Source organism: Salmo salar, chromosome ssa22, assembly GCF_905237065.1.
Source record: "Salmo salar chromosome ssa22, Ssal_v3.1, whole genome shotgun sequence".
NCBI lineage: Eukaryota > Metazoa > Chordata > Actinopteri > Salmoniformes > Salmonidae > Salmo > Salmo salar.
The window spans coordinates 24,012,599-24,030,965 of NC_059463.1; the positions used below are offsets into that span (position 1 = coordinate 24,012,599).

Genomic DNA, 18,367 nt, shown 5'->3' on the forward strand with positions numbered 1-18,367 from the left:
ATTGGAAATTGTAGTATCACAATCTTTATTGCAAAAATAAATACAAATACAAACATAACTTTAAGCTACATATTCATTTGGCAGAAGTAATGAACTGTCTTTTGATCACCACAGCAATTGATTAAACAGGACCATGTTTGCATATTCTGAGCGTATGTCAATATTACACAGATACGCTAACGGTTACAGAAATCAGGAATACAGACAGGCTTTATCTATCTGAGTAACACACCACCACCTTTTGTTATGTTGGGCACCTACTGACCAAAAAACATATTTTATTATGAAAATAAAACATTTTCTCAATGACGTATTGTATCCAGGACCTCTATACCAGGCAATGTCAGAAAGGCCCTAAAAATTGTCAAAGACCCAAGTCATAGATTGTTTTCACTGCTACCGCACGGCAAACGGTACTGATGCATCAAGTCTTGAACCAACAAGACCCTGAACAGCTTCTACCCCAATGCCATAAGACTGCTAAGTAGTTAACCAAATAGCATTTCACTGTCAGTCACAATTGTTTTTTACAAAGCATGTGACAAATAAAATGTGATTTGATTTCTATTGCTAAAATAAAGGTTAAAGGAAATACAGGCAGGCACCACATTACTACGAGACAAAACAGCTCACTCAATCAAGCCTGATGGTCTTGTAAGTATAAAAGCAAAGCATGCTTTCATTTAATAAAAAATAGCTTGAAAAGGTAGTGGAATGGGATAACGTCTTAGTGTGGTATGTGAAAAATCCAATAATTTACCTTGCATGCGGTACAAACCACATTATTGTGGGAGCGCCTCCTTTAACCTGTTGGGTCTAGGGGGCAGCATTTGCACGTCTGGATAAATTTTTTTTACCCGATTTAATCTGGTTACTAATCCTACCCAGTAACTAGAATATGCATATACTTATTATATATGGATAGAAAACACTCTAAAGTTTCCAAAACTGTTTGAATGGTGTCTGTGAGTATAACAGAACTCATTTGGCAGGCAAAACCCTGAGACATTTTCTGACAGGAAGTGGATACCTGATGTGTTGTATTGACTTTAAACCTATCCCATTGAAAAACACAGGGGTTTAGGAATATTTTGGCACTTCCTATTGCTTCCACTAGATGTCACCAGCCTTTACAAAGTGTTTTGAGTCTTCTGGAGGGAGATCTGACCGAACAAGAGCCATGGAACGATGATGTCCCATTAGACACCTGGCGCGCGAGTTCATGTTGGGTACCCTCGTTCCAATACGTTATAAAAGAGTATGCATTCGTCCACCTTGAATATTATTCATGTTCTGGTTAAAAAAGGCCCTAATGATTTATGCTATACAACGTTTGACATGTTTGAACGAACGGAAATATATTTCTCGTTCATGACGAGAAGTCCGGCTGGCTTACATCATGTGCTAACGAGACGGAGATTTTTGGACATAAATGATGAGCTTTTTTGAACAAAACTACATTCGTTATGGACCTGTGATACCTGGATGTGACATCTGATGAAGAGAATCAAAGGTAATGGATTATTTACATAGTATTTTCGATTTTAGATCTCCCCAACATGACGTCTAGTCTGTATCGCAACGCGTATTTTTCTGGGCGCAGTGCTCAGATTATTGCAAAGTGTGATTTCCCAGTAAGGTTATTTTTAAATCTGGCAAGTTGATTGCGTTCAAGAGATGTAAATCTATAATTCTTTAAATGACAATATAATATTTTACCAATGTTTTCTAATTTTAATTATTTAATTTGTTACGCTGACTTGACTGCCGGTTATTGGAGGGAAACGATTTCCTCAACATCAATGCCATAGTAAAACACTGTTTTTGGATATAAATATGAACTTGATAGAACTAAAAATGCATGCATTGTCTAACATAATGTCCTAGGAGTGTCATCTGATGGAGATTGTAAAAGGTTAGTGCATCATTTTAGCTGGTTTTATGGTTTTGGTGACCCTGTCTTTGACTTGACAAAACATTACACACAACTCTTGTAAATGTACTGTCCTAACATACTCTAAATTTATGCTTTCGCCGTAAAACCTTTTTGAAATCGTAAAACGTGGTTAGATTAAGGAGATGTTTATCTTTCAAATGGTGTAAAATAGTTGTATTTTTGAAAAATTTGAATTTTGACATTTATTTGGATTCAAATTTGCCGCTCTTGAAATTTACCTGCTGTTGATGGAGTGCACCACGGGGGGGACGCTAGCGTCCCACCTAGCCCCAAGAGGTTAAGAGTATGAATTAGGCTGTTTGAGAAGGTTTGAATCCTAAGCAACCTGCCTACACATTGTTTGAAGTACTTGATTAGAAAAGACCAATAGAACATCTGAATGTAGCCCTCTTTAAATCTTTTCCACAAAACCCAAGTAGGCCAGATGACTGGAGATTACCAAACCTGCTTTCTCAGAAGGCCATAGTGTGTCTCTCTTGAGCTTGTAATTAACTGCATCAATGATTCACAGACTGGGGCATCTTTTCTACTGTGTCAGTATACAACATCCTCCCACCCTCCAACTTCTCAAGACCACAGGAAAAGAGAAGGCTTTTCAGGCACAAACTCGGGCTCCCAAGTGGCACAGCGGTCTAAGGCACTGCATCTCAGTGCAAGAGGCGTCACTACAGTCCCTGGTTTGAATCCAGGCTGTATCATATCCGACGGTGATTGGGAGTCCCATAGGGCGGCGCAAAATTGTCCCAGCGTCGTCTGGGGTAGGCTGTCATTGTAAATAAGAATTTGTTCTTAAGTGACTTGCGTAGTTAAATAAAAACTTTTTTAACTGAATGAGTCGCTGAGGAAGAGCAACGCGCCTTATCATGGCTAGGCATGCTACCCCCGAGGTCTGCACCATGACAGGGGCTGGCTCTGGCATCATCTCCCAGGTCCTCTTGGTTTAAGAGTCAGGGGCTAAGAGATTAGTCAGAAAGAGAGCGAGACAGTGAGAGTGAGAGAGTGTGAGTGTGAGAGAGAGAGAAAGAGAGAGAGCGCGAGGCACCAGCGGACAGGGATTTCCACCTGTTTGTGTGCTCTTGCCAGAGGGACCTCCTTTGTTTGAGAGTGGGGAGAGAAGAGAACCCTTTGATGTGTTTTCTCTTTTAATTGACTCCACAGCAGTAGGTGCATGCTCTGCTCTGTTTGGGAGGAGAGGATACTGCATCTCTCCCATTTTTCAAGTGCAACCACAAAAAAATATGTTTGGGTTAGGTTTAGAAAAAGAAAAGAACAGGGTTAGGGTTAAGTTTAGGGTTAGGACAAGGGTTAAGGTTAAGGTTAGGGCAAGGGTTGGTAGATTGTTAGTTGAACTATAACTGATAATCTGTAGAGCATCTACATTTTAAACACGTTTTGTTTTCTCCGGATGGACTATACAAATAAAGTGGTACCAAATGTTTTTTTTTCTGATAGAGATTTCAATTCAAGAAGCCTTATTTCAAAGAATTTAAGATCTAATTACAGACCAAGTTCAAACTTGTACAAAATGTAAAGAGCATTAACAATGTCAGTGAAACGTGAGAAATTATGAGGGGGGTTTAATCAGTGATTTTGGCATAAACAGACTTATTCATAATTAACAGACTAATCATTAACTGACACCTTGTCATCATGACACCTTGTCTAGCATATGTTTCACTGAATATGTCATTATCTGGCTGCTTTAAATTTGATCTGTCCCTGTACATTGGTGAGGCCAAACACAAAACTTAAAATTAAATGTAACCTTTATTTAACTAGGCAAGTCAGTTAAGAACAAATTCTTATTCACAATAACAGCCTACACCGGCCAAACCCAGACGACGCTGTACCAATTGTGTGCCACCCTATGGGACTCCCAATTACGGCCGGTTGCGATACAGCCTGGATTCAAACCAGGGTGTCTGTAGTGACGCCTCAAGCACTGAGATGCAGTGCCTTAGACCGCTGCGCCACTCGGGAGCCCAATGCCATAGCCACAGTAATAATTAATTGACTGGTAGGGTAATTTAATTGAAGAGGTTAGTGGAAGTGATATTTGTTTACAGGGCTGCATGACTGCCAGTCTTGACAACATTGGATACTGCCTGGAGTGTCCATCAGCCTATCAGAGCATATATTTGGCACTAAGGTCTCTTCTAAAATGGATGGTGATGCTGAACATGTAGTGGAGCACTCTTTCCTCACCATCAAATAGAGTGAAGGCAACAACTGCTCACCCAATTGACACCGTGGTATTAGGGAGCTGAGTTCTGCATTGCTTACAACCACGAGAGTGGAAGCAAAGCGTGACAGAGGTAATATGCCCCTACCACCCAGCACTGCTGTCACATAAACAGCAGCACCACCCGACGTCCTTCATCAGCAGAGGAGAGAAGCACTGCTGGCTAAAGCCCCAGCACTAAAGTATCACTAAAGTCCCACCGCCTGAACAGCTCATTAGCCCTGCATTACACTGAGAGCAATCTCAATTGCACTCCACACTGTCCTTTCCCACCTGGAAAAAAGGAACACCTATGTGAGAATGCTGTACCTGCCTAAATGATTCCCGGACACCCGAGACCCACTCCAATTCACATACTGCCCCAACAGATCCACAGATTATGCAATCTCAATCTCACTGCACACCACCCTTTCTCACCTGGACAAAAGGAACACCTATGTGAGAATGCTGTTCATTGACTACAGCTCAAAGTTCAACACCATAGTGCCCACAAAGCTCATCACTAAGCTAAGGACCCTGGGACTAAACACCTCCCTCTGCAACTGGATCCTGGACTTCCTGACAGGCCGCCCCCAGGTGGTAAGGGTAGGCAACAACATATCTGCCATGTGCTCAGTCCCCTCCTGTACTCCCTGTTCACAGACGACTGCATGACCAAGCACGACTACAACACCATCATTAAGTTTGCTGATGACACAACAGTGGTAGGCCTGATCACCGACAACGATGAGATGGCCTATAGGGAGGAGGTCAGAGACCTGGCAGTGTGGTGCCAGGACAACAACCTCTCCCTCAATGTGAGCAGGACAAAGGAGCTGATTGTGGACTACAGGAAAAGGCGGGCCAAACAGGCCCCCATTAACATCGACGGGGCTGTAGTGGAGCGGGTCGAGAGTTTCAAGTTCCTTGGTGTCCACATCAGCAACAAACTATCATGGTCCAAACATACCAAGACAGAAGTGAAGAGGGCACGACAAAACCCTTTCCCCCTAAGGAGACTGAAAAGATTTGTCATGGGTCCCCAGATCCTCAAAAAGTTCTACAGCTGCACCATGGAGAGCATCCTGACCGGTAGCATCACAGCCTGCTATGGCAACTGCTCGGCCTTTGACAGCAAGGTGCTAGAGAGGGTAGTGCGTACGGCCCAGTACATCACTGGGGCCAAGCTTCCTGAAATCCAGGACCTATATATTAGGCTGTGTCAGAGGAAGGCCAAAAAAATCAAGCCTCCAGTCACCCAAGTCATAGACTGTTCTCTCTGCTACCGCACGGCAAGCGATACCAAGTCTAGGACCAAAAGACTCATACCCCCAAGCCATAAGACTGCTGAACAATTAATCAAATGGCCACCCGGACTATTTACATTGACCCCTCTTCTTTGTTTTTACACTGCTGCTACTCGCTGCTCCTTATTATCTATGCATAGTCACTTTACAAATTACCTCGACAAACCGGTACCCCCACTCATTGACTCGGTACCAGTACCCCCTGTATATAGCCTCGTTATTGTTAAGGAAATATCTTGTGTTTTATTACATTGTTTTACTTTAGTTTATTTAGTAAATATTTTCTTAACTCTATTTCTTAAACTATATTGTTGGTTAATTAAGGGCTTGTAAGTAAGCATTTCACGGTAAGGTCTCCACCCACAGCGTACACATCACAGACTGAAATGGTCCACCCACAAGGACAGTATGGTGAACTGAAATGGTCCACCCACAAGGACAGTATGGTGAAGAAGGCACAACAGCGCCTCTTCAACCGCAGGAGGCTGAAGAAATGTGGCTTGTCACCTAAAACCCTGACAAACTTTTACAGATACACAATTTTACAGATGTACCTCTGTCTGGTACGACAAATGCACCGCCCTCAACCGCAAGGCTCTCCAGAGGGTGGTACGGTCTGCAGAACGCATCACCGGGGGCAAACTACCGGCCCTCCAGGACACCTACATCACCCGATGTCATTGGAAGGCCAAAAATATCATCAAGGACAACAACCACCCGAGCCACTGCCTGTTCATCCCGCTACCATCCAGAAGGCGAGGTCAGTACAGGTGCATCAAAGCTGGGACCGAGAGATTGAAAAACAGCTTCTACCTCAAGGCCATCAGACTACTAAACAGCAATCACTAACTCAGAGAACCTACTGCCTACATAGAGACTCAGTAGTCACTTTAAGCAATACCACTTTAGTAATGTTTACTTAACCTCTTCGCTATAGGGGGCAGTATTTTCATGGCCGGATGAAAACGTACCCAATTTAAACAGGTTACTACTCTGGCTCAGAAACTAGAATATGCATATTATTAGTAGATTTGGATAGAAAACACTCTGAAGGTTCTAAAACTGTTTGAATGGTGTCTGTGAGTATAACAGAACTCATATGGCAGGCAAAAACATGAGAAAATTCCAAGCAGGAAGTGGTCTGTTTGAGAATTTGTAGTTCTTCTTTTGGTTCTCTATCGAAACTACAGTATCTGTGCTGTTACATTGCACTTTCTAAGGCTTCCATTGGCTCTCTAAAGCCTTCAGAAAGCGGATTGAGGCGTCTCCTGTCTCTGGGCAGAGTTTTGTAGCTCAGTTTGTCTGTGGTCTGCCTGGTGACTAAGAGATTGGATATGCACGTTCACAAGATCACGCTGTTTTTTCTATTCCTCTTTGAATAAATACACAATTCTCCGGTTGGAATATTATCGCTATTTTACGGGAAAAATACCATAAAAATTGATTTTAAACAGCGTTTGACATGCTTCTAAGTACGGTAAAGGAACATTTACAATTTTTTGTCTCGAAATGCGCTTGCGCGTTACCCTTTGGATAGTGATCTGAACGCACGAACAAAACGGAGGTATTTGGACATAACTATGGATTATTTGGAACAAAAACAACATTTGTTGTGGAAGTAGCAGTCTTGGGAGTGCATTCTGACGAAGATCAGCAAAGGTAATACAATTTTTCTAATAGTAATTCTGAGTTTAGCGAGCCCCGAACTTGGCGGGTGTCAAAATAGCCGTGATGGCTGAGCTATGTACTCAGAATATTGCAAAATGTGCTTTCGCCGAAAAGCTATTTTAAAATCTGACATAGCGATTGCATAAAGGAGTTCTGTATCTATAATTCTTAAAATAATTGTTATGTATTTTGTCAAATTTTATGATGAGTAATTTAGTAAATTCACCGGAAGTTTTGGGTGGGAATGCATGTTCTGAACATCACATGCTAATGTAAAAAGCAGTTTTTGGATATGAATATGAACTTGATTGAACAAAACATGCATGTATTGTATAACATAATGTCCTAGGAGTGTCATCTGAAGAAGATCATCAAAGGTTAGTGCTTCATTTAGCTGTGTTTTGGGTTTTTGTGACATATATGCTTGCTTGGAAAATGGCTGTGTGATTGTTTTTGGCTAAGTACTGTCCTAACATAATCTAATGTTTTGCTTTCGCTGTAAAGCCTTTTTGAAATCGGACAATGTGGTTAGATTAACGAGAGTCTTGTCTTTAAAATGGTGTAAAATAGTCGTATGTTTGAAAAATTGAAATTATTGTATTTTTGAGGTTTTTGTATTTCGCGCCACGTTCTTCCATTGGATATTGGCGAGGCATTCCACTAGCGGAACCCCTAGTTGTAAGAAGATATCTTACATTACTCATCTCATATGTACAGTGCCTTGCAAAATAATTCATCCCCCTTGGCGTTTTTTCCTATTTTGTTGCATTACAACCTGTAATTTAAATTAATTTTTTATTTGAATTTCATGTAATGGACATACACAAAATAGTCCAAATTGGTGAAGTGAAATTTAAAAAATAACTTATTTCAAAAAAATTCTAAAAATAATAAACGGAAAAGTGGTCCGTGCATATGTATTCACCCCCTTTGCTATGAAGCCCTTAAATAAGATCTGGTGTAGCCAATTACCATCAGAAGTCACACAAATAGTTAAATAAAGTCCACCTGTGTGCATTCTAAGTGTCACATGATCTGTCACATGATCTCAGTATATATACAATAGAACAATGTTCTGAAAAGCCCTAGAGTCTGCAACACCACTAAGCAAGGGGCACCACCAAGCAAGCGGCACCATGAAGACCAAGGAGCTCTCCAAACAGGTCAGGAACAAAGTTGTGGAGAGCAACAGATCAGGGGTGATTAATAAAAATATCCAAAACTTTGAACATCCCACGGAGCACCATGAAATCCATTATTAAAAAATGGAAAGAATATGGCACCACAACAAACCTGCCAAGAGAGGGCCGCCAACCAAAACACACGGACCAGGCACGAGGGCATTAATCAGAGAGGCAACAAAGAGATCAAAGATAACCCTGAAGGAGCTGCAAAGCTCCACAGCGGAGATTGGAGTATCTGTCCATAGGACCACTTTAAGCCGTACACTCCACAGAGCTGGGCTTTGTGGAAGAGTGGTCAGAAAAAAGCAATTTCTTTAAGTAAAAAATAAGCAAACAAGTTTGTTGTTCGCCAAGAGGCATGTGGGAGACTCCCCACACATATGGCAGAAGGTACTCTGGTCAGATGTGACAAAAATGTTGCTTTTTGGCCATCAAGGAAAATGCTATGTCTGGCGCAAACCCAACACCTCTCATCACCCCGAGAACACTATCCCCACAGTGAAGCATGGTGGTGGCAGCATCATGCTGTGGGGATGTTTTTCATCGGCAGGGACTGGGAAACTGGTCAGAATTGAAGGAATGATGGATGGCGCTAAATACAGGGAATTTCTTCAGGGAAACCTGTTTCAGTCTTCCAGAGATTTGAGACTGGGATGGAGGGTCACCTTCCAGCAGGACAATGACCTTAAGCATACTGCTAAAGCAACACACAAGTGGTTTAAGGGCAAACATTTATGACTTAAAGATTGCTGTACACCAGCGGAACCCATCCAACTTGAAGGAGCTGGAACAGTTTTGCCTTGAAGAATGGGCAAAAATCCCAGTGGCTAGATGTGCCAAGCTTATAGAGACATACCCCAAGACACTTGCAGCTGTAATTGCTGGAAAAGGTGGCTCTACAAAGTATTGACTTTGGGGGGGGTGAATAGTTATGCACGCTCAAGTTTTCAGTTTTTTTGTCTTACTTCTTGTTTGTTTCACAATAAAAAATATTTTGCATCTTCAAAGTGGTAGGTATGTTGTGTAAATCAAATGATACAAACCCCCCAAAACTCTATTTTAATTCCAGGTTGTAAGGCAACAAAATAGGAAAAATGCCAAGGGGATGAATACTTTCGCAAGCCACTGTATATACTGTATCTTATACCATCTATTGCATCTCTCCTATGCCGCTCGGCCATCGCTCATCCATGTATTTATATGTACATATTCTTATTCCATCCATTTAGATTTGTGTGTATTAGGTAGTTGTTGGGGAATTATTAGATTACTTGTTAGATATTACTGCACTGTCGGAACTGGAAGCACAAGCATTTCGCTACACTTGCATTAACATCTGCTAACCATGTGTACAGAATGTGACCAATACATTTGATTTGATTTGATTTTACCTGTTGTATTCAGTGCATGTGACATAACATTTGATTTGATTTGATTTGACAATGTGTCTGTTCTTAGGAGAGGAGCAAATCCACAGCCACAGTCACACAGCCATGGAGGTGAAGGAAGGAAGGAGGGGGATTGGGCATGGGTAGGAGAGTGAGAAGGAGGGGAGTGGGCATGGGTAGGACAGGAGGAAGGAGGGGGAGTAAGCATATTCCTATCTTATAGAGTTGAGAGGAGAGGGAGGTAGACATGCCAAGCCTGTCAATATTGATCAAAGGCCCCTGTGTCGATGCCGTCTTCCTTGGTTAGACTCTGACGACAGGCCTGATTTAGAACCCTTCTTTTTGAGGGCAGATGGACCATTCCCACAGCTCTGTCATAATGCAGAACACACACACAGGTCGCTTCAAACCCACTAAGGGAAGAGAGGAGGAGAAGGAGGAGAGATGGATGCAGATCCACAGGACTGTCTGAGGGGCTTTATTCTGTTTGCTCGGTACACTGCGATATCACACCAGTGTGGCGCTGCCCATTTACACAGGAGCTGTGCAGGGAGCGCAGTGTAGCCTTCTGTGTTAACTGCCGGCTCTATCAAGGATCATCAATTCAAGATAGAACAGCCTTACTGTCAGCTCTGCTCTAACTTAGGTAAATGGGCTAGACCACTAAAGTAGTAGAGAGGGGTGAGTCTGAGTGATCACGACCCTGGCCTGCGCCCCCATCACAAAGTTATTGCTCAGCCCCAGGGGCAAGTGCTGCTTCCCTGATCCCAGTTCCGCATCACAGCCCCAGTGAAGTCAGCCCTCTAGGGTGTGCATTAGTAAGGAAGACAAAGTTATGAAAGGAGCGACCAGCGACGACCTGAGCACACACGCCTGTTCAACGCGGAGGAGGGATATGCTGGAGCCAGCCAGACAGAACCTTGTCTCCTTTGCGTGGTCACTCAGCTGACTAAGCTCTGATCTCCAGAGGACTGGACAGGCAGGAAAGTGTACAAGCACAGAGAGCCACTGCTGCCTCAAAGCTCATTCTGTACTCAGGCTAAGTAACAATGTATAACTCAAGGAGTTTTGAGTTCGAATATATTTTACAATTCCAATAGGAAGTGTGTTGAGTTGAAGGAAAAGACAGGATATTGTTGGGCTTGTTGAGACTATTCTGTGCATGAGCCTCTGCTCTAAGGCAGTTGTGAAAAGTATGCCAGGCGGAAGTGAAGATGCTTTTCAGGAGCATTTCAGGAGGTATGTGTTTGTGTGCTGTTGTGCAAACTATAAAACACTTGGTGCATCTCCTATTGTACCTGGGTGGCAAGGCTGGAGCCCTCGATGACGGTCACAGAGTTGGCACAGCTGGCCCACATAGAGTCCTCCAGTACCAGAAGAGTCCGCACCGGCTCTGGGCCCACAATAACAGTCCTGCAGGAGTCTGGCTCCCACAGCTCACCTGAGAACACAACACAACCAACACTCAGGATTAGAACACTTTAAACTGAAGATTTAAGATCACTTTATTCGTCAGTTACACAAGATCCAACCGAAATGTTACTTCCGCTTTTTTTATCCCAACCCATCCGAAGGATCCACATACATACAGGTTGTAGAAGGGTGCCCGTGGAGCAGTTGTTGTGGGTGGTAAAGTGCCTTGTTCAAGGGCACAACGGCAAGCAAAAGCATCTAGAATTTGATACCAGCAATCCTTCGGTTGCCAGCTCACTTCCCAACAGATTAGAACTGTCAACCCTTCGGCTGCTGGCTCGCCTCTCTAACCCCTAGGGTACCTGCCGCCCCATTACTCCTACTTTACAATGGACAAATCAAAACTCTGCTAAAACAGCTGACAAAATCATGACTCGTTATCACCAGTTTATGATTATGTTTTAAATACATGCTACACTTTCTGTTTGACTATGAAATGTAGTGATTCAGCAGCTGTTGCCTTGAGCAAGGCAATTAAACTATATTTCTTCTATTTACACTGAAGCAACTTGCCCTGGTGTTTGCTAGACAAATATTCCAAACTGAAAACACATACAAATACTTATACTTACTGTTTCACAAACACACATGTGCATGCGCAACTACGCATGCACATGTGCGCACATACACACAAATAGACATACACACATACTGTACACGAGTACTCACGTATGCACACACCAGCTTGAATCACAATTTGATGAAAGCAGTGTCTCTGGAATATGTTTTGAGACTTGGGCGCTAAACAATAATTCATTCTTAATACCATATGCTAATATCTGCCATACACTTTAATCAGCTTTCCAACTTCTTTATCGCAACATTCTTTTTTTTGCACATCAGTGTGAAAATGAAGCAGACATTTTTCCTTTGAGTTGTAATCACGGGGCACCCATACCTGCTTCTGTGGCAACGTGTTATAAAGCGCATTACATAAGCATTTCATTTGCAGTGCGTTAATGAAGCAACATTTAAGAAGAAAGTGCACACAGCCATTTAATTAACATTTTTAGTTGTTTATATCTTGCCTTTCAAAACAGAATAGCTTCACAATGACTTGCACAGGTTAATTGCTTGTCGTGTTCTAAATGTCATTCTTCCACCTTTTCAAATTCAGTCTTTTAAAAGTCCCCTCGGCCAATGCACAAGCGATGTCACTGCTCTACCACATGCACCACAAAAGGAAAAAAGAAATTGGGATTTTCAGTTAAGCAACAATGTGCTGGGAAGGCTGTTCATATGCCTTTTGATAGAAGTCCCATGTGAGGACTTGATATTTTCCTACTCCTGCAGACATGGTTTCCAGGCAGTAGCGTACCATCCAGGGGCATCAATCTTTAACAGCTGTGCAAAATGCACAAACATTGCCTGACACCATCCACGCTCCACTCCAGAGCTTTTCACCTGTCTTCTCCCTCTTTTTTATTTATTAATTTTACATAACATGAATAGTCATATTTAATCGACACGCAGCACACTGGCGTAATTAATCATCCTTTCTGCATGGCTGGAGGTGAGAGCAGAGTAGAGTGCTGTGGAGATGCAGGCAGCCACACTGACACAGCCAGGACAGACGCACCACACCACACTGCACAGTGATAAAGCCATTGTGCTCCCGCAGGCTGAGGTGACTGGGAGAGTGAATATTGAGATTGTGCTAACTAAACCTCCTGGCCCTACTGTATGATATGCCTGACTGACCAAAGCACAACCATGCCAACCACTGTATGGTGACTTCAGGTGTCATTTCTTCACACTGGCAGGGAATATCACCAACAATGGGCAATAAAATAGGTATTTTAAGGCAATATTTTCCAAGGTTGCTAGTCTTAATTAAGTTGCTTTTCACAAATGTATCCACTTGATGGAATCCCCTGAAAATCCTATCACGCATTACATGTCTCCCAAGCAGACTGAATGCATGACAGAAAATATGTTTCTTGCACACTCACTGAAGCATTCACTGCAGCAGATTGAAACATGCATTAGCATGTACAAATCGACAGATGTACAAATTGAAACAAGGAAACAGTAAGACTCATAATTGCACTCCTAATTTGATTGGATTACTAAATCAAAAGCCATTTTTGTTACAGATACAAGCCCTGTTCATAATGTCTAATAACAAAATAACCTATCCATTTTAATGTCACATTCCATACAATATAATACAATTCTTACACATTGTTGCTATAGTAGGCTAATGAGTGAATGCAATGATTATCTGAATTAATATCAATTACTAGCTAATATTTGTAAGAGTATTAGTGGCGTGACATAATTATAAATGTATTCCATTCTCCTGCTTTAATTGTACTGCAATTGCTTTCATTGCTATAATGGTGATAGCTTGAAACATGTATTTCTGAGTGTCCATCTATGACTACTGACATAAATAAATTGCTATGTTAGTAGTGTGATGCTTCAACACAATTCTGCCATTTTGGATTTAAATCTGAGGACTATATTCCTGACATACAGGGAGATACCTTTTTTTTATTATTCTATTTTTTACCCCGTTTTTCTCCCCAATTGGTAGTTACAGTCTTGTCTCATCGCTGCAACTTCCGTACGGACTCGGGAGAGGCGAAGGTCGAGAGTCGTGAGTCCTCCGAAACACAACCCAATCAAGCCGCACTGCTTCTTGACACAATGCCCACTTATCCCGGGAGCCAGCCGCACCAATATGTCAGTGGAAACACAGTACACCTGGCAACCATGTCAGCATGCACTGTGCCCGGCCCGCCACAGAATCGCTAGTACGCGATGGGACAAGGACATCCCTGCCGGCCAAACCCTCCCCTAAGCCGGACGAAGCTGGGCCAATTGTACGCCGTCCCATGGGTCTCCCGGGCGCGGCCGGCTGCGACAGAACCTGGACTCGAACCCAGAATCTCTAGTGGCATAACTTAGACCACTGCGCCACTCGGGAGGCCAGGGAGAGACCTTCTTACCTCCATTACTTCTTCCATAGACCATCATGGTTCCATCCCTGAGCCCAGCAAACAGGAAGTTGGTGCAATGTTTAAGGCACAGGACAGGGCAGCTATGAGGTTTCCGCAGGTTCAACAGGCACTGGGCCTCAGTGTTCACACTGCCATACACCAGGATGCTGGTGGGAAAAGGAGCAGGTACAGCGTAAATGAACATAATTTATGAAGACCGAGTACCTCGTTAATGTGTCATTTGATGTAACTGGGCACTTTGGTGCTTCAGTATTGTGTGTGCAGCCTCTCGTTCTTTCTCGATTCCATCTGAACTTCAGTGACTGTGCTGAGCTTTTTGTTTTCTTTACAATTACTTTTTATTTCTTGAAAGCGAACGTTAACTAACTTCGGAGTTGACAGTCATTCTATTGTGTCCCGCTAAAATAAATGCTGAAATTGTGCTGCTATTACACTCTGTCTTTTCCAATGATGTACATGTATATATAAACCCTGGATTGCTGATGCTGTCATAATACCAAAGCAAATCTAGCGGTCACACAGGGAAATGATTCCAATTGTTTTTCCACCATAAATTTTTCCCATAGGGAATTTTAGAAACACTTAAAATAAGGGTTGTGTTTCGTGTAGATCTACCCTGGAATTACTTTTTGATAACCATGTAAATCTCTCTAGGTATTTTGACTCATATTGTGGTACTCTATGGGTACTAAAATGTACTCCCCAGAAGGAGCAATTCCATAGGAATTAATATAATTCTACAATTTCAATATAATGTTTCAAGAACAAAATTACTGTAACGATCGTCGAAAGGAGGAGACCAAGGTGCAGCGTGGTGAGTGCTCATGTTCAGTATTTATTATAACTCAGAACACTAAATCAAAATAATAAACAACGGAAAACGAACGTCACGTTCTGCAGGCTTACTCAGCTGTACAAAAACAAGATCCCACAATGAAGGAGGGAAAAAGGACTGCCTAAGTATGATTCCCAATCAGAGACAACAATAGACAGCTGTCTCTGATTGGAAACCATACTCAGCCAAAACAAAGAAATACAACACATAGAATGCCCACCCCACACCCTAACGTAACAAAATAGAGAAATAAAATGTCTCTTTCAGGTCAGGGCGTGACAGTACCCTCCCCCCCAAAGGTGCGGACTCCCGGCCGCAAACCTGAACCTATAGGGGAGGGTCCGGGTGGGCATCTACCCATGGTGGCGGCTCCGGTTCGGGGCGTAGCCCCCGCTCCGCCCAGTGATCCCTCCGCTTTTGTGCCACCGGACCGTAGATCCTCGCCGGAGGCTCTGGGCTGCGGGCCGCCGCTGGAGGCTCCGGGCTGCGGGCCGCCGCTGGAGGCTCCGGGTTGCGGGCCGCCGCTGGAGGCTCCGGGCTGCGGACCGCCGCTGAAGACTCCGGACTGCGGGCCGTCTCAGGAGGTTCCGGACTGCGGGCCGTCTCAGGAGGTTCCGGACTGCGGGCCGTCTCAGGAGGTTCCGGACTGCGGGCCGTCTCAGGAGGTTCCGGACTGCGGGCAGTCTCAGGAGGTTCCGGACTGCGGGCCGTCTCAGGAGGTTCCGGACTGCGGGCCGTCTCAGGAGGTTCCGGACTGCGGGCCGTCTCAGGAGGTTCCGGACTGCGGGCCGTCTCAGGAGGTTCCGGACTGCGGGCCGTCTCAGGAGATTCCGGACTGCGGGCCGTCTCAGGAGGTTCCGGACAGTGGGCCGTCTCAGGAGGTTCCGGACCGGGGACCGTCGCTGCAGGCTCCGTGCCACGGATCACCCCTGGAGGCTTTGTGCCATGTATCATCACTGGAGGCTCCGGGCCATGGATAATCACTGGAGGCTTCGTGCCATGGATCATCCCTACAGGCTCCGGGCCATGGATCATCCCTACAGGCTTCTTGCCATGGATAATCACTGGAGGCTCCGGGCCATGGATAATCACTGGAGGCTTCGTGCCATGGATCATCCCTACAGGCTCCGGGCCATGGATCATCCCTACAGGCTTCTTGCCATGGATAATCACTGGAGGCTCCGGGCCATGGATTATCACTGGAAGCTTCGTGCCATGGATCATCACTGGAGGCTTCTTACATGGAGAAGCCACAGGTCTCACCGGACTGGGGAATGTCACTGGAGACTCCGGACTGGGGGACGTCGCCGGAAGATCTGGACTGGGAACTGTCGCCGGAAGCTCTGGACTGGGAAGGCGCACTGGAGCCCTGATGCGTGGGGCTGGCACAGGTGGTGCCAGATTGGTAACACGCACCTCAGGGCGAGTGCGAGGAGCAGGAACAGGACACAGAGGACTGGGCAGGCGCACTAGAGACCTGATGCGTGGGGCTGGCTCAGGTGGTGCCAGACTGGTGACACGCACCTCCGGGCAAGTGCAAGGAGCAGGCACAGGGCGTACCAGATTGGAGACCCTCACTGGAGGCCAGGTGCATGGAGCAGGCACAGGATATACTGGGCCGTGGAGGCGCACTGGTGGTCTTGAGCATAGAGCTGGCACAACCCGTCCTGGCTGGATGCTTACTTTCACCCGGCAAATGCGGGGCGCTGGCACAGGACGCACTGGGCTGTGAGTGCGCACTGGCGACACCGTGCACATCACCGCTTGCTCAGTCACTCGCTCCCCATGGTAAGCACAGGGAGTTGGCTCAGGTCTCCACCCTGACTCTGCCAATCTCCCCATGTGCCCCCCCCCCCCAAAATTGGGGGCTGCCTCTCGTGCTTCCGTCGTTGCCGTGCTACTTCCTCGTCTCGTCGCCGCTCTGCTCTCGCTGCTTCCACCTGTTCCTATGGGAGGCGATGCCATCCAACCTGGATCTCCTCCCACGTCCAGGATCCCTTTCTGTCCTGGATGTCTTCCCAGGTCCATTTCTCCGGACCACGCTGCTTGGTCTTTTTGTGGTGGGATCTTCTGTAACGATCGTCGAAAGGAGGAAACCAAGGTGCAGCGTGGTAAGTGCTCATGTTCAGTATAACTCAGAACACTAAATCAAAATAATAAACAAGAGAAAATAACTACAGTAAACTGGCAATATCTTGCATCTCAAATGCAAGAAGACTGTTTTCTCGTTCTGAGAAAGTAATGCAATCACGACATGCAGTAGAAATGTGAAAATATAGACAGTAGACAGGAAAATAAGAAATGGTTTTGCACCGGGATTCAACGTGTATGAAATCAACTCTGATTTCTTGGTCCGATCTACTACTACTAGTCTGAGAGCAGCCTTACATAAATTGAATACAGATTATGACTCTCTGTGAAAACAAATTGAAGTCAGAGTAGGATGATAGTGGTGATACCAACAACAGTAAATACAAGAATATCGCTGTGTAACTCACACTACAGTATTTGACCATTTCTCTAAGAGCTGTGTTCTCCTCACCTTCCATCATCTAGTCCCAAACAGATGGTGTTCCCCACCCCAGTAGAGCTCCTGAAGGCTACAACCTCCACCTCCTCTGAGGGTCTGGGTTCAGGCACATACTCCAGACACCTCACTGGGGCCCCCACCTGGAGGGTCTTCACTGGACGCAGTGTGGGCCTGTTCAGGGAGAATATCTCCACCTGCCCCTGGGTGACATCTCCTCCGCTGGCCACCTGCAGAGAGAAAAGTGGGTCAGTAAAATACTCATTTACTAGTCACCTGCAGAGAGAGACGGTGGGATACTCCTCACTGGCTACCTACAGTGAGAAAAGTTGGGTCATTAAGATACTACAGCACTAGTCACCTAGAGTAGGGGTTGCCAAACCTTTTCACTCAGGCACCCCTACCAGCATTAGGGAATATCCCACGTACGCGCCACATCTATTTCTATGTCAATTTCTCTGTACAAACCCCACGTCGGTGGAGAAAATGTGCAGTTTTAAAGCAAATTTCCTTGCAATTTCATACAAATATCACACGTATAATGTGTATTCATGTTATATTTAGTGACTCAAAAAATTACTACAAAATCTATGGACTAGAAAAACCTAGCTAAAAAACGTTAGCAGACATAGGCTCGTTGATCTGGACATTTCTGACAAGCTATAAATAGTTCTCTAAGGTATGCAATGACTTACATGACAAGAGGAAAACAGATGATACACTACCAAATTTCGAAATTGAACCTTGTGCATTCTACTATAATAACTTTCAAGAGTAAGTTGAAATCCAGACTGAATTCCTTTAAAAAAAAGTTGGAAACCACTGACCTAGAGAGAGAGTA

The 18,367-nt window shown here is 44.5% G+C and overlaps 1 protein-coding gene across 1 annotated transcript in view; it reads right to left on the reverse strand.

Moving 5' to 3' along the window:
• The window catches only part of LOC106582977 (rho guanine nucleotide exchange factor 10-like protein), a 137,892-nt gene that overhangs the window by 16,520 nt on the left and 103,005 nt on the right, over positions 1-18,367 (reverse strand). Inside the window, 3 exon segments of the mRNA XM_045705436.1 lie at positions 11,024-11,166; positions 14,153-14,310; positions 17,542-17,756. Coding sequence (XP_045561392.1) covers positions 11,024-11,166; positions 14,153-14,310; positions 17,542-17,756 — 516 coding nt within the window.